The following is a 26,656-nucleotide window of genomic DNA, read 5'->3' on the forward strand; positions in this document are numbered from 1 at the left end:
TGGTTGCTGGTGTACATAAGAATGGAATTGTTGGGTCGTAGGACATAGGTGTGGTTTTCTTTTTACTTATCCTACTTAGAAAACATTGTCTACTGAATGTATAGATTTGTGTCCTATGAAAAACTCTCAGCCATTATTCGCAAAATATTGCTTCTCCCCTCACTGTCCTCTACAACTGGATGTATGATGTTAGGTCTTTTCACTTTTCCTCCATTTCTTTCTAACTATCTATCTATCTATCTATTTGTTTATTTAACATCTTTATTGGAGTATAATTGCTTTACAATGGTGTGTTAGTTTCTGCTTTATAACAAAGTGAATCAGTTATACATATACATATATCCCCACATCTCTTCCCTCTTGCATCTCCCTCCCTCCCACCCTCCCTATCCCACCCCTCTAGGTGGTCACAAAGCACCGAGCTGATCTCCCTGTGCTATGCGGCTGCTTCCCACTAGCTATCAATTTTACATTTGGTGGTGTATATATGTCCATGCCACTCTGTCACTTTGTCCCAGCTTACACTTCCCCCTCCCCGTGTCCTCAAGTCCATTCTCTAGAAGGTCTATGTCTTTTCTCCCATCCTGCCCCTAGGTTCTTCATAACCATTTTTTTTTTTAGATTCCATATATATGTGTTAGCATATGGTATTTGTTTTTCTCTCTCTGACTTACTTCACTCTGTATGACAGACTCTAGGTCCATCCACCTCACTACAGATAACTCAATTTCATTTCTTTTTATGGCTGAGTAATATTCCATTGTATATATCTTCTTTATCCATTCATCTGTTGATGGACACTTAGGTTGCTTCCGTGTCCTGGCTGTTGTAAATAGAGCTGCAATGAACACTGTGGTACGTGACTCTTTGAATTATGGTTTTCTCAGGGTATATGCCCAGTAGTGGGATTGCTGGGTCTTATTGTAATTCTATTTTTAGTTTTTTAAGGAACCTCCATACTGTTCTCCGTAGTGGCTGTATCAGTTTACATTTTCCACCAACAGTGCAAGAGGGTTCCCTTTTCTCCACGCCCTCTCCAGCATTTACTGTTTGTAGTTTTTTGATGATGGCCATTCTGACCGGTGTGAGGTGGTACCTCACTGTCGTTTGGATTTGATTTCTCTAGTGCTCAGTGATGCTGGGCATCCTTCCTCCTCCATTTCTTAGCCTCTCTTTCATTACCTCCGACTTCTTTTCTGTCTGTGGCACATCCTGCCAGTGAGCTTTTCTTTTGACACTGACTTTTTATTTTCCAAAATTCTGTTTAGTTAGTCCTGTCTGATCATTTTTGACAGCTTCTTGTTGCTTGTCCCTTTTAAAATTTCCATCTTTTAGTTAAGTAAACATTTCATAATATTTATCCTTAGTTTGTGTCTGATAATTCCAGTATCGGAGGTTCCTACAGGATCTAATTCTGTTGTTCTGGCTTCTTCTGACTCTCATAGGGGGTCCTTTTCCACATATATTGTGGTGATCTTTGATTGTGAGCTCATGCTTACGTGACGTTTATCTCTGGGAATCCTGGGAGCTGTAGTAGAGGGTGCTCCCTGCAGAAAGCATGTGCTTTGCTTTTGCCAAGAGTTGGGAGCCTCTTAATCTGAGACCACTTTAACCTCTTCCAGGGAACTGGCCCAGTGCATGTATCCACGGTGTGGTTTCTCCACACTGGTGTAGGTGCTGCCCTCAGGGTAACCCCATTTTTGTGTTGCTTAATGCTCATGGCTTTGGTTTCAGCTTCCGGGTTTTTTTTGTTTGGGGACCCCTGGAGGTTTCCATTACCTTCTGTGAGGACATCACACACTAGATGACCAGCTCTGCTCTGGTTATGTGGTGAGTGTGGGCAGCTGGGGTGGAGCAACGCCATCTTATTTGAGGTCCCCGAAGCTGGAGGCAGAATCTCCTGCCAACCACATACACACACACACCTGCCTTGAATCAATTTGTTTTCCATCGTGGAGCCAGAATGACAGTTCAAAACACAGACCTCATTTGTGTCACTCCCCTGCTTGAAATCCTTTGCTGCTTTTAAAATTCCGTTGACTTCTATGTCTTTATTTTTCTCTCTAGTTCCTCATGAGGAAAAGTGAAGTGGTACTTATGCTTATGAAGGAGATACTTACGCTTGACATTATAAGAATAATACATAAACATATGAGGTCATGTGGCTTTGAGTACTTTTAGATTGAAAAGAAGCTAATGCCAGGTAGAGACCTGTTTAGGGGAATAAATGTCCGCAAGACCAACATGCGTTAAGGATAGACTCTCTGGGCAGCAGGCGTGGGTTTCAGGCTGCCTCCCCGTGATCTTTACTTGTCAGTTGCTCGTGTGTCACACATCGATGGGGTTACCTCCCCAGGGAGACTCTAAGAGCATCGGAAGCCAGGGGGGCTCCGGGCAGACTTGGTCCCGGCAGCCACTGTCGGTACTTGCTTTTCCCCCTGAAGGCTCCATGTTGCATCAGGTCGCCCTCTGTCCACTGAGCCGGGCATCGTCCCAGGCTCCTCCTGGTACTGACCTCAGGGTGTAGGATGGCGGCACTCTTCCCTTGGGATCCGGCCTCCCCAGTCCTTGTGTTCCTCAGCTTTGTGCTGGAGTCCCCTGGGTGGAGGGGGGAGGGGGTGGCCACTCTCCTTGCAGTGACCTCGCGAGGACTCACCCAGCATCTTGCACTGGTGCCAGCCATGGGCGCACTCACGTTTCAGTGGAGGTTATAAGATGCAGGAACAGGCCAGCTGTGAACACGAAGAACCAAGGTGCTGAATACACCAGGGAGTTGCTGATTGTGTGGCCGTTTTAGAAGCTAAGAAAGCTTTGTCTTCTATAGCTTATCTCTAGGGAGATGCAAACCAGAGCAGGTTAACACGGGATACAGGAGAGCGAAGGAAGTGGTGTCCTGCGCCCTCATCTAGGGAAGGGGAAGTGTGGCTGCAGGGTCACTGCAAGGCTGGAGTGCGTGGGGGTGACCAGCTTCTGGAGTTCCCACTCTTGATCCTTTCTTGAATTTCTCACGCAGAGTCAAGTTGGATAGGCTCTCTGAAGAAAACACGTTTTTGAAAAATGAGCTGACGAGGATCCAGCAAGAGCTTGAAGCTGCAGGAAGGACAGAGGCTGCCCAGAGGTAAGGGCCGTCTCCACGGTCCCACCCCGACCCCGGTCCCTGACAGGGCTCGCTCTTCGTAGAGTAAGTGTAGAAGGCATTGCTGTAGAAAGTGGGACGTGTTCACAGGTAACCCACATTCCAGGAGAGCCGTGCTGCCCTCTGACCAGCCTTGCCAGGCACAGCGGGGCTCGGGCCTCCTTGCAGATGTCAGCAGCCACCTTCCTTCCTGAGCTCCTCGCTCGCAGAAGTAGGAGGTACCGGGTCAGCACCACCAGCTCCAGCGCAGGCCCGTGTGCCTCTGACGCTGCTCTGCAGGCACTGCTCACCCTGCAGAAGTGCTCCACATCGTGCTCAGGCTCGGGGGAGGCATCGAGCGTTCTCGTAGGGGCGAGAGATACTCTTGCAGCCTTTCTGGGCGAGTAGAATCTGTTTGTTCTTGTTCTGATAATGGTTTCAGCTGTGCTTTTCTCCGAGGTTCATTCCTGGTCTGTCAATTTCAGTGAGTCGGAGTCAGGGGTCGGGGACCTGAGCACTGAGGCAGGAGGTGTGTGTGCGTGCGTGTGTGTGTGTGTGTGTGTGTGTGTGTGTGTGTGTGTGTCAGAGACGGGTCGGGGGTCTGAACACTGAGGCAGGAGGGGTGTGTGTGTGTGTGTGTGTGTGTGTGTGTGTGTGTGTGTGTGAGAGAGAGAGTCAGGGGTCAGGGACCTGAGCACTGAGGCAGGAGGGGTGTGTGTGTGTGTGTGTGTGTGTGTGTGTTGCGGCGGAGGCTCGGGGTTGCCTGTCAGTGGATTTCTGCTTTCACCATCAGAGCCTCATCCAAGGATGGTTTGTTTGGCTTTTTTTTAATGACATTCAAGATGAGCTCGGCTCTAAACTGCCGAGAATGCGGTGTTGGTTTGATTAAAGTGCCTGATGATGAAAGCCTGGGATCCAAAGTGGATGGTCAATAAGCGATCTCTGTTAGGTTACAGCAGTTCTGAAATCTGCAAGATTTTTCCCTCCAGGAACCATTTTTCCCTAAGTTTGGTGCTGGGACCCGCTTTGACCTCAGACGTCAGTGCATGTAAGCCTGTGTTGGTGTTTATGCTGCTAGGTGTGAAGAGCAGTCGCATGTGCTAGGGAGAGATTAACGTGTGTGACTGAGGAACGTCCTGGAGGGTTTGTTCTTACAGTGCTGTCAGGGTTCCTCTGGTTCCGAAGCTGGGATCCGATTGGCCCAGCAGCAGCAATAGCGTAGGACAGTGACAGAGCAGTGGCTGTAGGGTCCCAGGAGCAGGTGTACGAATCCAAGCCGCCGAGTTGACGTGAGCGATGAGTGGTCAGTGATACTGTTAACTTTGCTTCTTCAACAGGGAGGAAGTTGAGTTTTTAAAGAGAGAGAAGGAAAAGGCCTGCTCTGAGATGGAAGAGCTCTGCACACAGGTGAAGTATTGACACCTGGCATGAAGCTGATGCCACCCTCCCTTTTCCATTATTTTGAAATAATTTCAAGCTTACAACAAGGAAGCACAGAACTTTGTTATGAAAGATTTGAGAGTGAGTTGCTGACCCATCAGCCCTCTCCCACCCCAAATTAGGAAATCAGTGTGACCGTGAAACTGCCCGATCAGCCAGCCCAGGCCCTCGTGTGGCTTCAGTCCACCTGTCCTTGTTGTTAGGACCTGGCGCTTCTGAAGACTACAAGTGGCTGTTTCGGTGTATCTGGTGCTTCCCTGTGACTGGATTCAGATTATGTGTGAATATCCCCAAAGTGATGCTGTGTCCTTCTCATCCCATCCAGTCCAGGGACACAAGCATTAGTGACATCAACTTAGATTCTTGGTCAGGTGGTGTTGGTCAGGCTTCTCCACAAAGTTACTTTCCCCTTGGTAATTACTGAATATTTTATGGGGAAATGCTTTGACATGATGTGAATATCTTGTTCTTCATCAAACTCTCACCCCCTTGTTTTAGCATCCTCTGTTTCTTGGTGGAGTCAGTTATTACTGTGATGGTGGCCAGTTGGTGACTAATCCCAGCTTCCTTTTATATTTGTTAATTGGTGTTCTAGTGTAAGGAAGAGCTTTTTCTTCTCTCCATTTATTTATTTATTTTAATTTATTTATTTTATTTATTTATTCTTGGCTGCACTGGGTCTTCGTTGCTGTGCACGGGCTCTCCCCAGCTGCGGTGAGCGGGGGCTACTCTTCGTTGTGGTGCGCGGGCTTCTCATTGCGGTGGCTTCTCTTGTTGAGGAGCATGGGCTCTAGAGCACAGGCTCAGTAGTTGTGGCACATGGGCTCAGTAGTTGTGGCTCACGGGCTCTAGAGTGCAGGCTCAGTAGTTGTGGCGCACGGGCTTAGTTGCTCCACGGCATGTGGGATCTTCCCGGACCAGGGCTCGAACCTGTGTCCCCTGCATTGGCAGGCGGATTCTTAACCACTGCACCACCAGGGAAGCCCTCCATTTATTTATTCATCATTATGTTACTATCATAGATTCCTGTTTTATTCAATGGGTTATTAATATGTTACCATCAGTATTTATTTTTATGCTCAGATTATCCCAGATTTGGCCAATAAGAGCCCCCTCAGGGGGACTTCTGGGTCCTCCTGACAGGTCCTGGTCATTCTTTGCACACTTCCTCACTTTCTGGTGCCTCACGATATTCCAGGTTCATCTAGTACTTCCCTGCCCCAGTCCTGGAAGCAGTTATTTCTCCAAGGAGCCCTTGGTGACTTTTAGTTCCGAATGGTATTTAGAGACCAAGATCTGGGCACTAGGAGTGCTCACGGCTCCTGGGGCATCGCTATGTCCAGGTGCAGTCAGTGCATAGAGCTAGGGAGTGTATACATATATTTATTAGGCTCACATGCACATGGTTTCAGGTATACTTATTTATATATCTCCCTACTGAAAACCATGAATTCAAACTCTTATCTGCAATTCCAACATCACAGGGATAATTCTAGTTTTCTCCCTTTCCATATTTGTAACTCTTGCCTCTAGCAATGAAAAACCTGGTTTCCTCATCTTCAATAGATTTACTTAACTCTTTGATTAATCCCTTTACCCTGCAGGTAAATGCCCTGTCTCACTCAGCACTGACCTCCACACTGGTCTCCCTTTGCCCCATAAGTAAATGCCTTCTGTATTTGGTCTCACTTACTGGCTTTTGGACTGAAGCACAGAAGCTGGGATGTGTCATTCTTGGTTTTGTTTTTTAATTCTTTTTAAAATTGAAATTAGTATTGATGATTGCAGACTCCCAGGTGGTTATGAGAAGTATATTACAGAGAAATAGACTTTGTCCAATTTCTTCCAGTTGTAACATTTTATGGAACTATAGGATAATATTATCTGTGTTAGTTTGCTAGGGCTGCCATAACAAAGTACCACAGAGTGAGTGGCTTATATGACAGAAGTTTATTTCCTCATGGTTCTCGAGGTTAGAAGTCCAGGATCAGGGCAGGACTGGTTTCTTCTGCAGCCTCTCTCCTCGGCTTGTATACAGCTGTCCTCTCCCTGTGTCCTCACGTGGTCATCCCTCGGATGTGTCTGTGTCCTCATCTCGTATTAGGACACCATCATATTGGACTCATATGACCTCATTTTACCTTAATCACCTCTTTCAAGACCCCATCTCCAAATACAGTCACTCTGAGGTATTGGGGGTTTGGGCTTCAACATGTGAATTGGCAGGGATCAGTCCATAATGAATATCAACGACCAAGATGTCGACATTGATACAATCCATGCGCCTTACTCGGGTTTCCCCAGTTTTACTTGTGTACTCGTGTGTGTGTCACGTTCTGTGCAATTTTATCCCCTGTGTAGGTTCGTGTCTCCATGACCACAGTCAAGATACTGAACAGCTCCAGCTCCACAAAGATCCTTCACGTTGTACTTTCATGACCACACCCACCGCCTTCCTGCCCACCTACCCCAGCCCCTAACCCCTGAAAACCACTAACTGCCCTTCATTTCCAAAATTGTGTCATTTCAAAGTGTGGTACAAAAGGAATACAGAATACGAACTTTGGGGTTGCCTTTTCTCACATATCATAATTCCCGGCTGTGTGTCCCCGGTTAGCTTCTTCCTGTCGCTGGACACTTTTCCAAGGCATTGATGTCCCACAGCTTGTTTTGTTCTGTTTCTTAATATTTATTTCTTTATTTGGCTGCGCATGGTCTTAGCTGCGGCACGTGGGATCTTCGTTGTGGCCTGCGGGATCTAGTTCCCTGACCAGGGATCGAACCCGGGCCCTTGGGAGCACGGAGTCTTAACCGCTGGACCACCAGGGAAGTCGCCCACAGCTTGTTTTAACGCTCACCTTTTAAAGGACGGCTGGGCTGATTCCAGTTTGGGGCTGTCACAGAGGTGCCGTGAACATTCTCAGGCAGGTCTTTGTGTGGTTATAGGTTTTCATTTCATGGGATAAATGCCCGGGAGAGCAGTGGCTGAGTTGTGTGGTAGTTACATGTTTAGTTTTTTAAGAAATTGCCCAACTCTTATCCAGAGTGGCTGTAACAGTTTCCGTTCCCGCCAGCAATGTGTGCTTGATCGTTTCCCTACATCCTTGCCCACGCTTGTGTTGTCACTCTTTTATTTTAGCCACTCTGATAGGTGTGTACTGAGTCAGAAAGTTTAGAGGGGGCTGCAGTTGGGTATCCCCTTCCCCACGCTGGTTCTGATCTGGTAAAAAGGACATTTCCCTTGAGGGCAGGAGAACAGAGCGCTCTGTGTGCTTCAGAATGGTCACTGTCTTAGTCCGCTCAGGCTCCATACAGAATGCCACAGACAGGTGGCTTAAACCACGGAAGTTTATTGCCTCACGGTTCTCGAGGCCGGAAGTCCAAGATCAAGGCAAGGCTGACTTGGTTCTGGCAAGGTTCTTCCGGGTTTGCAGACGATGCCCTCTCACTGTGTCTTCTCATAAAGTCACTGTCCTGTCAGATTAGGACCCCGCCTCTTGAGCACATTTAACCTTAATTACCTGCTGCAAGCCCCGTCTCCAGACACAGCCGGGAGTTTGTGGACACAGTTCCGTCCACAGTAGCCACTTTGTTTCGGGCTCCAGCCGTCAGCTCCTGGTGAGCTGTGACTCTCTTTGCCCGTCTCTCCAGTTTTCAGGGCATTGAGTTGCCCTGTGACCTCAGTTCTCTGATGGGTCTCAGAAGAGTGGTTGAGTTTTCAGTTACTCAGCTTTTTCTTGTTGGGAGGATGGGAGTGATGACTTCCAAGCTCTTTGCAGGCCAGACCAGAAGCCAGAAATGGTGTTTTGTTTTTCACATGGGATTCTGCGTGTTCACTGTCAGGACATAGAAGTACAGTGGATTTTCACCTGCCAACCTTGTGTCCTGACACCTTGCTGAGCTCTTACTCTTTCTCGGAGTGTTTTTATTTATTTTTAATTTTTATTATTATTGTTATTATTGGGTCTTCGTTGCTATGCGTGGGCCTTCTCTAGTTGTGGCGAGCGGGGGCTCCTCTTCGTTGCATGTGTGGGCTTCTCATTGCGGTGGCTTCTCTTGTTGCAGAACACGGGCTGTAGGCGCACGGGCTTCAGTAGCTGCAGCCCGCGGGCTCCGTAGTTGCGGCACGCGGGCCCTTGAGTACACGGGCTTCAGTAGTTGCGGCACGTGGACTCTAAAGCGCGCGGGCTTCAGTAGTTGTGGCTCACGGGCTCTAGAGCGCAGGCTCATTAGTTGTTGTGCACGGGCTTGGTTGCTCCTTGGCATGTGGGATCTTCCCGGACTGGGGATCGAACCCACGTCCCCTGCATCAGCTGGTGGATTCTTTTTTTTTTTCACAGAATAAAGCACTGCTTTTACATGGGTCTCAATCTGAAATCCACAAATGCTAGTAAGTCAGTTTTTAAATGTTTTAATTTGTTTCAAAGTTAAACCCAAGACACATTGACTTCATAGGAAATCCACTGCGAAATGTTTTTCTAGGCTGAACACCTCTTTCCCTTTAGTCTCCCCCAGCAGAGCATGTACATGTTAAATACTTTACTGCTGTCCCACCACTATACCAAGATCACCTAAACTGTGTGTGTAGTATTCCGAATGTTCTTAGTTATACCCTAATTTCACTAACTGCAAAAGATTTTCTGGGATAACCTGTCACATGAATTCTTTGGCTACTTTTGAAGATGAAGTCCGAAGAACTCTTAAATGATTCTCCTTTGTGGGGGTGGGTGGTATTTTATAGGCATTAGCAACTAGCAGCCCATTAGCACCTGGGGCTGTACTGATCCCATCTGGCATCACTGGGAGACAACCAAAGAATCATATGATGAAACAGCCAACTGAGTGACTCAAAACTGAAGGTTAAATTTAAAGAAAAAATTAATTTAGAGAAGAAAATGTCATCCTAGAGGAACTCGTTCTAAGTAATCAATCATTATACGTGTGTGTGTGTGTGTGTGTGTGTGTGTGTGTGTGTGTGTGGAAGGCACAACCAGATGGATTCAGTGCAGCCTGGCAGGCAGATTCTTAACCACTGCACCACCAGCGAAGTCCTCTGGGAGTGTTTTTGTCACCTCTGGCTTCTCAGACCTCTGCTGTCCCCTGGAGAGACCCATAGCTCTCGCCCCAGCCGGCTTCTTCCTGCGCCTGGCTGATGTGGTGGGAACATCCGGCCCTGGGGCGACAGTGACGCGCCCAACAGCTGTGTGTGGACGCCGCTCTGAGGCACGGAGGGCTGCAGACCCTCGGCCTCCAGAGCGGCTGCTGGGGAAAAGCAGATGAGCGAAACGTGGTTTGTGTGAAGGTGTGTGACAGCCGGTTGGAAATAACGCACTTCCGTGTGTCACCTGCTGGCTGCTGTTTCATCCCAGGCAACACCGTCCAGGGTCCAGCATCCGCTGCCCGCAAAGTGGGAGATTTTATCAGTGTGCTCCCCCCACCGAGAGCCTCGGATTTTGTGTTTAATGACAGTGATTTGAAGAGAATCACGTGCCTCAAGTATAACGAGGGTTTTTTTTTCCCTTCAAATTGCTTAAGATAATGTTAGAAATAACCGTGGGAGAAACAAGAAAACCATGCCAGTTCTCCAGAGCAGTGGTTGGATGTTGATGCGCTGTGAGCCCCCCTGGTGCCCAGCCTGCTGCTTCTTGGATGGACCAGAGTTCATCCTCTGCCCCGTGGCCAGAGAGCCCATCACTCTGGGGACGCTGAGCTCCTCACCCACTAGTTTCTAGTAGTAACCCCACCCCACTAGCTGTGATGACCAAAATGGTCTCCAGACATTGCCAAGCGTCCCTCGGGGAGCAAGAGTGTCCCTGGTTGAGAACCCTGGAATGCTGTTGGTTTAAAAAAATAACTTTTTGTTGAGAGTCCGCCTGCTGATGCAGGGGACACGGGTTCGTGCCCCGGTTTGGGAGGATCCCACAGGCCGCGGAGTGGCTGGGCCCGTGAGCCATGGCCGCTGAGCCTGCGCATCCGGAGCCTGTGCTCCACAACGGGAGAGGCCACAACAGTGAGAGGCCCGCGTACAGCAAAAAAACAAAAAACAAAAAAAACTTTTTCATCTGTGTTTTATTCCTTTTTGTTCTAGAGTCAGAAATGCAAGGATGAATTGTCCCAGCTCAACCACAGGGTCCTGCAGCTGGGAGAGGAGGCCTCCACCCACCAGGCCCAGAGCAAGAAGAATCACATCACTGTTCAGCTGCTGACACAGAGACTGGAGGAGGCGGCATGCCGGGAGGAGCTGCAGGTGAGTGGCCGGCGCGGCAGGGAGGGGCAGACAGGCTGGCCTAAAACAGATGAGGAACAGCCCTGATGTGCCTGGAGGTAAAGGGAGGGACTTAACCAGCAAGCCCTGAAAATATGTGGTCTTCAGCAGCTTTTACAAAGCCTGGTATCTAGAAAAAGTAGTAGAGAGGAATTAAACCTTGATGATAGGAGAGTAAGTTGGTACAACCTCTCCGGAGGACAGTATGGCAAAATATACGTCAAGAGCATCAAGAACGTCCATGCGCTCTGGCTTCATGGTTCTGCTAGTGGGAACTTTACTGAAAATTGTGTACGGACTTAGCTGGAAGTATTTTCATTGCTGTGGTATTTATAATAGCAAAACAGAATTGGAATCAGCTTTAAATCATCGACAGTATTGAATTAGTCAGTAAATGATGGTGCAGCCATTAAAAACCATGTTTCTGAAAAGTATTTAACACTCAAGATATAATAAGAGGGGGAAAGCACAGCATACAACGTCTTAGTGACAGAAGTCCGTGCGTGTGGAGGGAGGGCCAAGAGATACAGCAGAATGTCGGGTGGGGTCCTCGGGCTGCTGGGATCATGGATGAGTTGAATTTTGTAATTTTTGCTTTTCTGAAGTTTCTGCATTAAACGTGTATCACATTGCTAAGATACTTCTTATACTTGTGAAATTGATTTTTAAAAAACAGGATAACCAAATCCAAAAACTTGAACTTGAACTTGAACACGTGACTCAGGAACGTCAGAGCCTGAGACTGGCACAGTCACAGCTGAGAGAGGCCCTTGAAGAGAGTCGGGACCAGGTGGGTGTGTGCGGTGGTCCCAGCCCGGGAGGGGTCAGCCTTGCCTCTGACAGCCTGGCCGGGACTAGTCCAGCCAGGGGCATCGTTGGTCTGCCTCAGGTCACCCGGCTAGTTGGGCATCCGCCAGGCCCAACTGAGTCAGGCTCAGTCCAGGGTCGGGTTGAACTCAAGTGAGCCACGTGAAGAGCTGCGCCTGTTCCTCACGAGGGGAGGAGGCCATAGCAGTGCCTCCCGGTGTGCCCTCTACAGATGGAGGGGCCAGGGAACGCGGCAGGTGGCCTCTGAGGTCCAGGCCAACAGGGCAGAGCAGCCCCCGAGGTGACCCCGCTCCGCGCCCCCAGTGGAGCCCAGGTGTCACACACCTGTGGCTGTTCCACCTGCTCTCCTGCCGCAGCATTTGTCCAGCGCGCATCAGGCTCAGGGGAGGCAGGGAGTTCGTGGTCTGGTACAAACATGTGTGAGCAGAGTGGGCCCAGGAGGGACGGCGGGTGCCTGACAGCGTGAGGTTCAGGGACACAGGGCTGGTTCTTCTGAGGAGTTTGAACAGGAGAAGGGAGGTGACAGGGTGAGGTGCCCTGAGGGCCACGGGCCCAGTGTGGACTCAGACCTGGGGTGTGCTTGGAGGGCCAGGGTACAGCAGTGGGAAAAGGGCCGTGGGAGAGGGTCTCTAAGCCGCATGCCTCTGCCCAGCCTTTGGACCAGGTTCCCCAACTGGCCCCTGGCCTGACTCCTGGACTTGGCTGTGGTCACCTGGTGTGAACAGTCACTTCTCAGATGGCCCGGGGCTGCAGAGGGGTCGGTCTGGGTGCGGGACCCCCCACCGGGGCCTTATGAGGTGCTGTCAGGCTCCTGTGGGCTCAGCCCCCCGCCGTAAGCAGGCACTTTCCCCGAGGTGCCGCCACGTACTGGGGGCTCCCTTCTCTACTTTTAGTGCCAAAGGAACCTTGAGAAATTGCCTGGGCTAGATTGAGCCTTTGAGGCTGAGGAGTCAGACCCATCTGCTGGCAGGAGGGCTGGGCTGCCGGAGGTCTCCGTGCCCGCTGGGCTGCCCAACATTCAGCTGCCGTCACGGCAGGAGATACTGCACTTAGGCAGGCTGCTGTGACATGAGCTGGCGTCCCCTTTTGTGCTTTAGACGAGGACCCCCATGAAACACACCTGTATGAAAGTGGAGAAGGGAAGTAAGGAGCTTCCAGGGCACCTAGGGACCCTCTGGGTGTGTGGAGGTGAGGTGCACACAGAGCCATGGGGGAGGGAGGGAGTGGTCACCGGTGCGCCATGAGTGGTTCCAAGGTCACAGGTCCAGCAGGGGAGCCAGGCGTCCAAGAGGGCACTTACAGGGGTGCCATGGACTGGGGCACCCGCACCAGCCTCTCCACGGCATGGGGTTCTCGAGGTACAGCAACCAGGCGCCCCCAGAAGAGCATACAGGTGGCTAGGCTTCTGAGGCCGGTGCCCAGGAGTTCTGAATATCACTTCCCCACATTCTGCCAGTCCAGCTTGGATTCAGGGCAGGAGGGGCTGCTGTCTGAGGGCATCCAGAACGCGAAGGCCCTGGCTTCCCGGCTGCAGTGGCCCCACTGCTCTTCTGGGGACGTCCCCCTCCTCACGTGGCAGTTGAGCAGGGCTCTCCGGAGGCAGCCCAGCCTGCACCCGCACCTCACTTCACAAGGAGGGGGCTCGGGGCACTCAGTCGGGCAGTGCTGATGTACCACCCAGCCAAGTGGAGAGCGGGTGGCGAGGAACCTGGGCAGGGGGTGTGAAGAGCACTTTCGGGTGGGTGGGGGCGCAGACATGGGCCAGAGTGACTGCAGAGTGACCATCTGAATCTCGAAAGTCGGGAGGAGGCTACATCTGGTGGAGGGTGTGTGGGAACTATCCTCCCCTCTCTTCATCCCAAAGAGCACGGTAGCTGCCCTGCTGGACCCGTGTGTATGGGTGTGTCTCTGGGGGGACCCGTCAGACACGCAGTGACACGGGACGGTGAGGGAAGTGGGGCTGCGGGCTCACAGCCTCGCCCTTGCCTGGCATGGCCAGCGCCCTCCTCTCCAGCCTGCCCTCGGCAGGACCCCTGGCAGAGCTGTTGCCTCTCCTGTCTGTGGGGTCTCAGGGAAGTTCTGTGTGTTCCAGACGAAGCTGCCAGAGTCCAAGTGATAGAAGTGGTGTTGAGATCCGGCCTCCCAGGTGGTCCGTCAGGGGAAGTGGCCAGGCTCTGGACAGCTTGGTACCAACGCCCCAGTGGGTTCTGTGCCCAGGGAGCGGGTGCTGAGGTCCATCCACACCTGCTCTCAGCCCCTCGCTGATCACTGTGTAACCCACCTCTGGGACCCCGGCCGCAGCCAGGTGTCAGGAGCGTGAACTCTTCACTTAGAGGAAGGTTGCCGTACACAGCTGGCGTGGGTCACAGTATTAAAGGAATTACACCCCAGTAATGTACCCGGAAGGTAAACATGACAGAAGGTTACGTAACCCGGCGGGAGGTCACGTGGAGGATTACAGGCAGGCCTTCCTGGCTCTCACTGTGCAGAAGTGCCAGCTGCATGGAGTCTGGGCGTCAGAATTCAGCTAAACGGGCTCTTTAGGAATCGTGGGTTTTGCTGCAGACACTTTCCTTGTGGGGTGACCTTAAAGGTAGGGATGCAGTCTTCTGTGCCTGGTAGTGACCCGGCAGCTCTGGGCAGTCACCCCAACACTGGGTGCCTTCTCCCCGGGCAGCTGTACGGGGCCACCACGAGGCTGAAGCTGGCCCAGTCCCAGCACGCCCACGCGGTCCAGCAGCTGCAGGAGCAGATGGAGCAGCTGGTGCCTCAGGGCCGCGTGGCTGAGCTGCAGCAGCTGCTGGAAGGGGAGCGGCAGGCGGCTCGGCAGCTCCAGGTGGAGGAATGGGTAAGTGAGGACAGGGGCCCGAGGGCCGGCTGAGGGTGACGGGGAGGGTAAGGTTGGCTCTCTGGTGACTTAGCCAAAAGCTGCCCAGGTGCCCAGGGGAAGATGGCCCCGCAGATGTCCCACTACGTGAGGACTGGTTTATGGAAGCTATGGGACCCAACTTTCCCTGAGAACTGGGGGGCGTTGAGCAGCTGACCCAGAAGGCACCCCAAAGCCCCCCAGTCTGTCTGCCGGGCTGCATGTGTCTGCAGCCAGCCACGCAGCCACACACACGGTCCCCGCTTCCAGGCCTGAAAGATGGTGCTAGAGGGGCCGCGAGGGAGGTGATGGGCAGGGTCCCTGCCTGTGTAGCCCTGTGAGGGTACAGGCAGGTGCAAAGGTCCTGAGGTGGGCTGTGCTCGGCATGTTTAAAGGTAGCCAGGGAGTGGGGGGCGGTTGGACAAGAGGTCAGCACAGTGACAGCACAGACTTGGGGAGCCCGGCTGTGTGCCAGGTGCTGCCCTAGGCATCTAGGCACATAGAAGCAGAGTCTCAGCCTCAAAGGGCAGCAGGACAGTGGCTCAGAGCACGCACTGCAGGGATCTGGAGCCTGGCTGCACCACCCCAGCCGAGTGACCTCAGGCCAGTTAACCTCTCTGTGCTTCCGTTTCTGTCAACTTCTGGTGGCAGTGGTTCCCACCTCAAAGCACCCTCTCAGGCACCAGTGAGTGAGCACCTTAAAGTGTAAGCCTGCGGGGCACATCTTGGTCCTCAGAGTTCGTGAGGGTGGGGGGGGTGGGTGGGGCCAGAGGGTGAGGCACCTTCACGAGGGAGGAACTGGCGCAAGCCTGCAAAGGTGGGTGAAATTCGACGTTTGTAAAACAAATTCTAATGAAGACTAGCCTTTCAGCATTCTGCAAAAACGTTATGCTGGAGAGACAGTTAAGCTGTGAGAGATTATTGACAAAACAAAGAAATTTAGTCAAATCCTTTAGAAAGACTAACGTGTTTGGGGAAACTCACCTTTGAGTCATTTAGGACTCAAAGGACAAATCCTAGCACAAAGCAGTCTGCTGATCTGCTTAGACTGCAATGAGAAATGCAGCTTTGTGGCTTGTGAGACATTTCTAACCATCCCTCTAGGGATGAAAGGTTATCCACACACTCAGATTTGTACACTTCAGCTAATTTCCATTCTAAAGTAAATAAACCCGTGATGATTCTTTTTAAAATGTACAGTGTTCGTCTCTAACCTCCTTTTGTGCAGGAAGCACATGAAAAACAGCTGAAAGCCGCAGAAGAGCGGGTGGAGGAGGTGGAAATGATTTTGAAGAACGTGGAAGCGCTCCTCCAAGAGAAAGTGCGTGAGCTGAAAGAGCAGGTGAGTGATGACGCCTCGTTTGGGCATTCAAGTAGCTGATCAGGGAGACATTACCCAAGAGAACCCCATGTCCTGTGGAATCGCTGAGAGGGGGAGAGGGGAGAGAGAGGCCATTGCTGCCCTAAAAGTTCTACTTGGAGCTACAGGAAATGAAACATGAGAATCTGTAGAAATACTTTTCTTACATAGCAGTCAAGTATGGTTCATCTGCGGCATCCGGAGCTGCAGGTCCCCGGGCAGCGTCACTCTGTGCAGGCCACCGGCTCCTGACCACCCCCGCATCTCTGCAGCTCCTCCCCTGCCGGCACTGCCATCCTCCCACCCTCTCTGTCCCTGGTCCTCACGTTCCTTCCCAGCAGTCAGACTCGGTGACTCCCGCAGTCACTCCTGGCAAAACCTCAACCCAAACCCCAGGTGAATCCTGAGGCTTCTGCACGTGGAGGTGCCAGGGTGGCCGGGGAGCTGTCCCAACTACACCCTCGCCCCCACTGCCCTCTCCAGTGGGCCCTTTCCCTCCTGTCTCTGACCTCCAGCACCTCTCCCCTCAGCTGTGCTCTGTGCTTGTTTCACTGGAAGACCAGAAGTGCCCAAAGAAATGCATGTGCCCATGTCCCCTCCCCGCTGCCCCAGCCCTTCCCTCCTCTGGAGCCTTGTCTCAACACCACCTTCCAGAGCCCTGGTCCTACCAGCTCTCTGCTCCTCTTTACAGGAGTCCTTCAGAGCTGTCTGTGCCCTCACCTGCCCGCCCAAGTCCAAAACCTTGGAGTCCTGATGGACCCCTTCCCATCTCATCCTTCAGCTAGGCCTTCAGCGTGGGATACAGAGCCCCCATCTCTTGGGTCCTAACAGCTGGTGTCCTTGTTTCCTTTGATGTGCTTTCAGCGGCAACAGTCACCTTCAAATGTGACGGAGGTGTTGGCCCTCCTCCGCTCAGAAACCTCCAGTCTTTCCACATCCCTCAGAGTAAAAGGCAGTTTTTACAGTGGTCTTCAAGGTTCTGCAGGACCTATTCCCCTCCCCTTGGCCCCCTGCCCAGCCAGCATGGCAGCTCTGACTTCCTCACAGGCCTCCTGGCCATTCCTGTCATCCCCACATGTGCCAGCTCTGCGTGGAATGTTCATGCCGGACAGCCTCGCTGACCTACCCGGTGCTTTATTCAGCTCTCCGTCCAAATGTCAACGTACAGAGAAGCCCTCTCTGTTCACCTCAGTCTCAGCTGTGCGTCCCCTCCTGGGTTTTCTGTTAGCAGGTCCCACCACCCAACACTGGTCCACCACCAGTCCCACCATCCAAAACTGCGAGCTTGGTTCTGGTCTGTCTCCTTCCATTGGAATACATGCCCTGTGAGAGCAGGGCTGTTGCTAGGGCAGCACCTGGCCAACGGAGCTGCTCAGTTAACTACTTGAGTGAATGTTTGTAGTGCTGACTCACGAAGCGCAAATCTGGGACCCCTGTGTCTTAGCATCCTGACTAGTGTGGCCTGTGTCCCCATCACTGAAGCCTCTACAGCTGCTGTGTGTGTGGTGACCACAGTGCCTCATTGTGTCCTGGGTGACGGGATGGGCCTGCAGAGCACACTGAGATGAGCCAAACATTTTGGGTACTCTTGACAATTTCCTTCCTTTTTGAGGCCTACAGATTTTGGTCTTTTTGTCTTCATTTTATGGTAAAAATCAATTTGTGCAAAATTGGCTTAAGTTTTCTCTACCACATAGTTCATGAGATTCTCAATTTCCTCTCTCCTGCCAGGATAACAAAAATTGTCATTACATCCAATATTTGCTTCCAATTTGTTAAGAATCCCCAAACTGTGGTTTGAACAACGTGGAAGACTGGGAGGGGCAAGCTGGTAGCGTGGCATTTCTGCATTAGATTCACAGTGCAGTGTGGCTTTCTCCCCTGTCCAGTTTGAAAAGAATACACGATCCGATTTGCTGCTCAAGGAGCTCTATGTGGAAAATGCTCACCTAACGAAAGCGCTTCAGGTCACTGAAGAGAAGCAACGAGGTGCTGAGAAAAAATCCCGATTCTTGGAAGAAAGAGTTAGAGCTCTCAACAAACTACTCAGTAAGATCGCTTCAGCATCTCTCTCTGTGTAGACTGCTTTTCTTCCTGGAGTTCATTTTCAAAGAACATCTTTTAAAAGTAAACCACTGTGATGCTGTAACTTCTATGGCTCATTGGCCACACACCCCTGGACAGATGAGGATTATGACTCTCTGTTCGCCCCACAAGCATTTAATGAAGGTCGACTATGTGCCAGATGCTGGGGAAACAGACATGTTGGAAAAGACTATATATTTTTTTAGTGGTCCCTATGTAAAATTCCTAAATTTGCTGCTTACTGGTGGAACAGGTTATGGGGGCTCTCAGCAAGGTAAATGGTAAAATAGTTTTAATGTTTGACTTCTGACCTTGGCTACAGAGACTAAAATGCAAAGTCAGGGCTCTGCAGTTCTGCCATTTCACTGTTGCTGCTCTGGTTGAGTCACTGGCATTCTCCATAGTGGGTGGATACAGACACTCCAGAAATGCTTCACTTCCTGTGACTGTCAACTGGCGATGAGGGGTAGAGGAGGGGAAGCCCCTTTGTTGGGGCCAGCTCCACTGCAGGGATGTTTGGACAGTGCTTGTTATTTTAGGGCTGTGGACTCAGGGAGGATGGTTTCTATTGTGAATGCAATCTTTTCCTCATTGAAGTGTCATCACACTGGAAAGTATATTATATGTAAAAAAAAAAAAAAAAAAGTATAGTTTTATATCCAAAATATACATAAATTATGGCCATTTGGTTTATCAGAGTAAACTACTGTAATATGAAGAGTCACTGTATTTGCAATAAAAGTTCTTTTCTATTAAAATTGATTTCTAAGTGTTTTTTTGTTGTTATTTTTGGCTGCATTGGGTCTTCATTGCTGTGCTTGGGCTTTCTCTAGTTGTGTCGAGCAGGGGCTACTCTTCACTGTGGTGAGTGGGCTTCTCATTGCGGTGGCTTCTCTTGTTGCGGAGCACAGGCTCTAGGCTCTTGGGCTTCAGTAGTGGTGGCGCACGGGCTCAGTAGTTGTGGTTTGCGGGCTCTAGAGTACAGGCTCAGTAGTTGTGGCGCGCAGGCTTAGTTGCTCCACGGCATGTGGGATCTTCCCAGACCAGGGCTCGAACCTGTGTCCTCTGCGTTGGCAGGCGGATTCTTAACCAGTGCGCCACCAGGGAAGCCCCTAAGTATTTTTTAAACTATAAAATATTTCAAAGATATAGAAAAACAGTTTCATAAGAAACATTCATATGTATTACATAAACATTCAGATGTATTAAAAACATTGTTACAACATTTTGGATAAAAGCGCAGTCCCTGTTCTACTGCATTCAACCTTCCTGGAGGCAACTGCTGTCCTGAAGCTGCTGCACCTCCCCACTATCTGTCTGTACAGTCATTGTACATGCTTGAATGTGAAAAACCTTAAACCACTGGAATAGATGGAAAGATCAGATCCTGGATAGGAGGACTCAACACTATAAAGTGGGTTCTTGTATCCACGCACCTGTGGTCAATTAATCTATGACAAAGGAGGCAAGGATACACAATGGGGAAAAGTGGTGCTGAGAAAACTGGACAGCTACATGTAAGAGAATGAAATTAGAACACTCTCTAACACCATACACAAAAATAAACTCAAAACGGATCAAAGACCTAAATGTAAGGCCAGAGAGAAAAAACTCTTAAGAGGAAAACATAGGCAGAACACTCTTAGGGAATTCCCTGGTGGTCCAGTGGTTAAGACTTAGCTCTTTCACTGCCATGGGCCCTGGGCTCGATCCCTGGTCGGGGAACTAAGATCCCACAAGCAGCACAGCACAGCCAAAAAATAAATTAAAAAAGCAAAACAAAACAATGCTCTTTGACATAAATCGCAGCAATATCATTTTTGATCCACCTCCTAGAGTAATGAAAATAAAAACAAAAATAAACAAATGGGACCTAATGAAACTTAAAAACCTTTTGCACAGCAAAAGAAACTTTAAAACAAAAAGACAACCCACAGAAAGGGAGAAAATATTTGCAAACAAAGTGACCAACAAGGGATAATCTCCAAAATACACAAACAGCTCATGCAGCTCTATGTCAAAAAAAACACAACCCAATCAAGAAATGGGCAAAAGATCTAAATAGACATTTTTCCAAAGAAGATATACAGATGGCCAAAAAGCAAATGAAAAGATGTTTCACATCACTAATTATCAGAGAAATGCAAATCAAAACTACAGTGAGTTATCACCTCACACCAGTCAGAATGGCCATCATCAAAAAGTCCACAAATGATAAATGCTGGTGAAGGTGTGGAAAAAAAGGAACCTTCCCACACTGTTGGTAGGACTGTAAATTGGTACAAGCCTATGGAGAATAGTACGGAGGTTCCTTAAAAAACTGAAAATAGAACTACCATATGATCTAGCAATCACACTCCTGGGCATATATCCGGAGAAAACCATAATTTGAAAAGATACACGCACCCCAACGCAGCACTATTTACAATAGCCAGGACATGGAAGCAACCTAAATGTCCATGAACAGAGGAATGGATAAAGAAGACGTGGTACATATATACAACGGTATATTACTCAGCCATAAAGAAGAACAAATAATGCCGTTTGCAGCAACAAGGATGGACCTAGAGATTATCATACAAAGTGAAGTAAGTCAGACAGAGAAACACAAACATTATGATATCATTCATATGTGGAATCTAATTTTAAAAATGATACAAATTCTGTTTACAAAACAGAAACAGACTCAGATTTTGAAAACAAACATATGGTTACCAAAGGGGAAATGTGGGGGGGGGGTGGAGAGATAAATTAGGAGCTTGGGATTAACATACACACACTACTATACATAAAATAGATAACGAACAAGGACCTACTGTATAGCACAGGGAACTCTATTCAATATTCTGTAATAACCTATATGGGTAAAGAATCTGAAAAAGAATGAATATATGTATATGTATAAATGAATCACTTTGCTGTACACCTAAAACTAACACAACATTGTAAATCAACTCTACTCCACTAAATTAAAAAAAAAAAAAATGTAGGTTCTTCTAAATTAGAATTTAAGACCAGAATGACATCTGGAATATCCCAAATATTTGGAAACTGAAATTACCCACAAAGCAATGAAGAAATTAGAACATATTTTGAATTAACTGAAAATGAAAACATTAAAATTTGTGGGGGTGGAGTAAAAGTGGTACTTAGGGGAATATTCATAGCACTAAGTAACTGCATCATAAAAAAAAGGTCTGAAATCAGTGACCTCAGCTACCACCTTAGAAAAAGAGACAATTAAACCCAAAGTAAGCAGAAGGAAGGAAATAATAAACATCACTAGGAATAAGGAATAGAAGAACAGAGGTTGGCAAACTTCATGCTGTATGTGAAAGCTAGCTCCATGGCCTGCTTTTGTGCTACAACTGAGCACTGAGCAGCTGTAACAGAGACTATGTGGACTGCAGTCTAAAATAAAGTTTGATGACCCTAATAAACTAAAAGACAAAAACTCTATGATCATCTCAACAGATGCAGAAAAGGATATGACAAAATCCAACATCCATTCCTGATAAAAACTCTCAGTGAACCAGGAATAGAAGGGAACTTCCTTAACCAGATAATGGGCATCTACAAAAAACTCAGAGTTATGTTATACTTAATGGTAAAAGACTGAGTGCTTTCCACCTAAGATCAGGAACAAGATAGGGACTTCTGTTCAAACCACTTTTATCCGGTACTCTCCTAAAGGTTCTAACTAGTCCAGTTAGGCAAGAAAAAGAAATAAAAGGCATCTAGATTAGAAAGGAAGGAATAAAACTTTTGATTCACAGAAAACATGACCATGGCGTAGAAGACTTGATATAATTTACAAAAAAGCTATTAGAACTAAAAAGTGAGTTTAGCAAGGATGCAGGACACAAGTTCAATATCAATTGTATTTCTATTTATAAACAATTAGAATTTGAAATTCAACAATACCATTTACAACAGCATCAAAACTATGAAATGCTGGCAAGAGATATGATAGACCTGTATACTGAAAACTACAAAATATTGCTGAGAGAAAAGGAAGAAGACAAAAATAGCTGGGCTGTTTATGGGCTGAAAGGTTCAATATTGTTAAGATGTCAATTCTTCCCAAATTGATACACAGATTCAATGCAGTTCCAAACAAAATGCTACCAGGTCTGTTTTTGGCAGAAACTGACAAGCTGACCCTAAATTTCATATGAAAAGCAAAGGACTTAGCACAGCCAAGACAAATAAGAAAAAGTAGAAATTTGGAGCAAACTAGATACTATCTATTTCTAGAACTATTCTAATCACCGACCTCAGCTTCCACCCTAAATAACTAGAAAAAGAAGAAATTAACCCCAAAGTAAACAGACAGAAGGAAATCATGAAGATCACTACAGAGGTCAAGGAATAGAACAGGGGTGGGCAAACTCCATGCTGTGGGTGAAGCCCAGCCCCAAGGCCTGCTTTGTGAATAGACTGCTTGGCACAGCAAACCATTCACTTGTGTACTGTGAGGACAAAGGTACTACAGCAGTTGAATATCCATATACCATCCCCACACCCCTGCCGTGACCTTGGAATCCACACCTTACACCATATACAAAAATTAACTCAAAATGGATCATAAAGTTAAGTGTAAAACCTAAAAGTTTCCTTCTAGATGAAGGAAAAAAATTTTTGTAACCTTGGGCTGGAAAAAAATTTCTTAGATATGACTCCAAAAGCATAAAAAAACACGAATAAATTTGATTTTATCAAAACCAAAAATGTCTACTTTTCAAAAGATTCTGTTAAGGGACTTCCCTGGTGGTCCAGTGGGTAAGACTCTGTGCTCCCAATGCAGGGGGCCTGGGTTTGATCCCTGGTCAGGGAATTAGATCCCGCATGCATGCCGCAACGAAAAAGTCCGCATGCTGCAACCAAAGATCCAGCATGCTTCAATTAAGACCTGGCGCAGCCAAACTAAATAAATAAATAATTTAAAAAGAAAAAAAAAAGGCGGGGCTTCCCGGGTGGCGCAGTGGTTGAGAGTCCACCTGCCGATGCAGGGGACACAGGTTCGTGCCCCGGTCCGGGAGGATCCCACATGCTGCGGAGTGGCTGGGCCTGTGAGCCATGGCTGCTGAGCTTGCGCGCCCGGAGCCTGTGCTCCGCAGCGGGAGAGGCCACAACAGTGAGAGGCCCACGTACCGCAAAAAAAAAAATAGACAGACAAGCCACAAACTGGGAGAAAAATCTTTGCAAAGCATATATCTCATAAAGGACTTATATCCAGAATATATAAATAACTCCCAAAACTCAATAAGAAAACAACCTAGTTTTTTAACAAATGGACAAAGATTTAGACAAACTCACCAACGAAAGATATACACATTCCAAATAATCACATGTAAAGATACTCAACATCATTAGTCATTAGGGAAATGCAAATTAAAATCTTAACAAGATAGTACTACACGCCTGTTAGAATGGGTACAATTTAAAAGGCTAATCGTAGCAAGTGTTGGAGAGGATGCAGAAGAACTGGAATTCATACACTGCTGGTGTGAATGCAAAATGCACAACAACCCTGGAGGAGTTTGGAAGTTTCTTAAAAAGTTAAAATTATACCTACAGTATGACCCAGCCATTTTACTCCTAGTTATTTCCCTCAGAGGAAAGGAAATACTTGTCCATAAAAGACTTGTACGCAAATGTTCCTGGCACCTTTTTTGTAACAGCCCCAAACTGGGAATAACACACTATTAGCAAAGAGGGTAGGGGGGAGTGACTCTCATTATTTCTGGTGGTAGGACAAACTTTAATTCCTACATATTGTGGCAAAAGCCATCAAAATTATAACTGTCCTACAGACAAAGCTGTATATGTATAGAATGATATATGTACAAGGTTACTCACATAGGTTTGTCTATAATAGCAAAAGGATGGAAACTGTTCAAGTGTCCATCAATAGAGCAATAGATTTTTTTCTCAAAGGTATTTAACAACCTCTATTAGTTTGCAGGGGTTGCCAAAACAAAATATTACAGACTGGGTGTCTTAAAAAAAAGAAATTTATTTTCTTACAGTTCTGGAGGAAATCCAAGGTTATTAGCAAGTTTGTTTTTCCTGAGGCCTCTGTCCTTGACTTGCAGATGGCTGCTTTCTTTGCTATTACATGTTGTACTATATGAAAATATTGTTTTTTCTAAAGTTACAAAATAGAATAAATTCAACTCATCCAAAACTACTATCAATTGTGAAAAGCAAAAGATCATCTGAAATCATCTGAAACCTACATCTTCCTCCTCTAAATCCTAAAAGATTAATGCATTATCATCACAGATACTTCTTTTAGTTACATAAGACAAAAAAGGGAAGACAGATACATATTAGGAATGACCATATGTAGAGAAAAGAAAACAATTCCTTAAAACATTTCGAAATATAGAATAAAATATTTAGAAAAACATGATTAACTGAAATTTACTTAAGAAAAAGTAGAAAACTTGACCATAAACTAAAGAAAATAAAAAATTCATCAAAGATCAACATCTCTCTCCAAAGAAGACTCATACTGAGATGGTTCTATAGGTATTAATGCTATTTTAAAAGGTACATTTCTATTAGAAATAGATAAAGTAATAAGCACCACTAAAAAGAGACACCAGAACACTGACACCCCATCTGACTGTGGGCCTCTCATTCTGCCTTCATGTGGTTCACGTGGCCTCTTCACTGAATCTGGGTGCCTATGACTGTATTAATTGACTGGATTTGGCAGAAATGGTACTAGTTCAGTACTAGGACTAGCCCTTCAGAAAACTAGCAGCGGGACTTCCCTCGTGGCACAGTGGTTAAGAATCTGCCTGCCAAAGCAGAGGACACAGGTTTGAGCCCTGGTCCGGGAAGATCCCACATGCCTTGGAGCAAATAAGCCTGTGTGCCACAACTACTGAGCCTGCGCTCTAGAGCCCGCAAGCCACAACTACTGAGCCCACGTGCCACAACTACTGAAGCCCGCATGCCTAGAGCCCGTGCTCCACAACAAGAGAAGCCACCGCAATGAGAAGCCAGCACACTGCAACAAAGGGTAGCCTCTGCTCGCCGCAACTAGAGAAAGCCCGCACGCAGCAACGAAGATCCAACACAGCCAAAAAAAAAATTTTTTTTTAAAACAATGTAAAAAATTTAAAAAAAAAAAGAAAGAAAGAAAACTAGCAGCACCCACATCCACCCTCTTAACACTGCAGGTGTCCTAAGCTGCCAGGTGAGAAGCCCAGCCAGCTTGCTGGAGAGAACCACGGGAGAGGCCCACATGGAGACCAGAGGCCAAGCCATCCTGGCCAAGCCACCACCTGAATGCAACTGTATCAGGGACACAAAGCAAGATCTCCAGAACCTCCCAGCTGAGCCCACTCAACCCACAGAACTGGGAGAACTAATAAAATGGTGTCATTTAAAGCCACTGTGTTCAGATGGCTGTTTCATAGGAACAGATTATTGAAAACACTGACGAAGTATAGACACATATGTGAAGACACACACGTTTCCCTCTTCCCAAACACTATAAACCAGCATCACTCACAGTTGCAAAATTCCACAATAAAATAACACCAAATCAAATCCTGCAGTTCACTGGTTAACACATCACAGCCAAGAAGAATGTTAAAAATGGAATGCAAGATAGTTCAACAATAAAATTCTATATATATAATTCATAAACTTTAAGGAGTTAAGTGAGAAATCATATATGATCATCACTTAAGTTCCCCAAGTGTACTTGGAAAAATCATGTTTGTTAACTACCACTGTTTTGTTTTATTATGGTATTAAATTTATTTTGAGGTTTCAAGTTGCACTGGCCACAAGTTTTGGTAGTTTTCCTGGAGAAGTATGGGATAGAGAGATTAAGAAGACTGTGGCATTCCAGTCAAGTCAGGAAAAAGATAAGTTGTTAGCTATTACCAGCAGTAGTCAACATTTTCCTGACAGTTCTAGACAACAATATCAATGTGAAAAAGAAATGAGTTTATATAGGAATGTGGCCAAATCATCGAAATTTACAGCTTTTTTTTTTTTGAATTTTTTTTTTAATTTATTTATTTATTTTTGGCTGTGTTGGGTCTTCGTTTATGTGCGAGGGCTTTCTCTAGTTGCGGCAAGCGGAGGCCACTCTTCATCGCGGTGCACGGGCCTCTCACTATCGTGGCCTCTCTTGTTGTGGAGCACAGGCTCCAGACGCGCAGGCTCAGCAGCTGTGGCTCACGGGCCCAGTCGCTCCGTGGCATGTGGGATCCTCCCAGACCAGGGCTCGAACCCGTGTCCCCTGCATCAGCAGGCGGACTCTCAACCACTGCGCCACCAGGGAAGCCCATTTACAGCTTTTTTATATGTATCAGCCAAAACCAATTAGAAAATATAATAGAAAAGAAGATTCCATTCATATTAGAAACAAAAACTAGAAAGTAATTGGGCAAGCACTAAAAAGAAATGGGATTGCACTTATATCCGTAACCAGTTAACGGTGGACACGCTGGATGGTGGTATTCATTTTTTACACTGTATTTTTTTTTTACCTTTTTAACTGTGCATATATTACCGCTATAATAAGAAAAAAAACATATATTTAAAAATTCTAGCCACAATTCTAGAGCCAGTCAACATAAATCAATAAAACCTACAAAATTTTAACTTTTCAACAAGCATACATTCACTTCAAATAAGGAATATACTTATTATTTTATTCTGGGA

General features: G+C 47.4%; 1 protein-coding gene across 1 annotated transcript in view; it reads left to right on the forward strand.

Moving 5' to 3' along the window:
* The window catches only part of NINL (ninein like), a 106,367-nt gene extending 87,695 nt beyond the window's left edge, over nucleotides 1-18,672 (forward strand). The window contains exons 17-23 of the mRNA XM_060030979.1: nucleotides 3,014-3,118; nucleotides 4,453-4,522; nucleotides 10,644-10,802; nucleotides 11,497-11,610; nucleotides 14,326-14,496; nucleotides 15,743-15,856; nucleotides 17,764-18,672. Of these exons, the coding sequence (XP_059886962.1) occupies nucleotides 3,014-3,118; nucleotides 4,453-4,522; nucleotides 10,644-10,802; nucleotides 11,497-11,610; nucleotides 14,326-14,496; nucleotides 15,743-15,856; nucleotides 17,764-17,955 (925 nt within the window). The 3' untranslated portion in view covers nucleotides 17,956-18,672. The remainder of the gene's footprint in view (nucleotides 1-3,013; nucleotides 3,119-4,452; nucleotides 4,523-10,643; nucleotides 10,803-11,496; nucleotides 11,611-14,325; nucleotides 14,497-15,742; nucleotides 15,857-17,763) is intronic.
* The last annotated feature ends 7,984 nt before the right edge of the window (nucleotides 18,673-26,656 follow it).

Source organism: Delphinus delphis, chromosome 15, assembly GCF_949987515.2.
Source record: "Delphinus delphis chromosome 15, mDelDel1.2, whole genome shotgun sequence".
In the NCBI taxonomy this organism is placed as follows: Eukaryota; Metazoa; Chordata; class Mammalia; order Artiodactyla; family Delphinidae; genus Delphinus; species Delphinus delphis.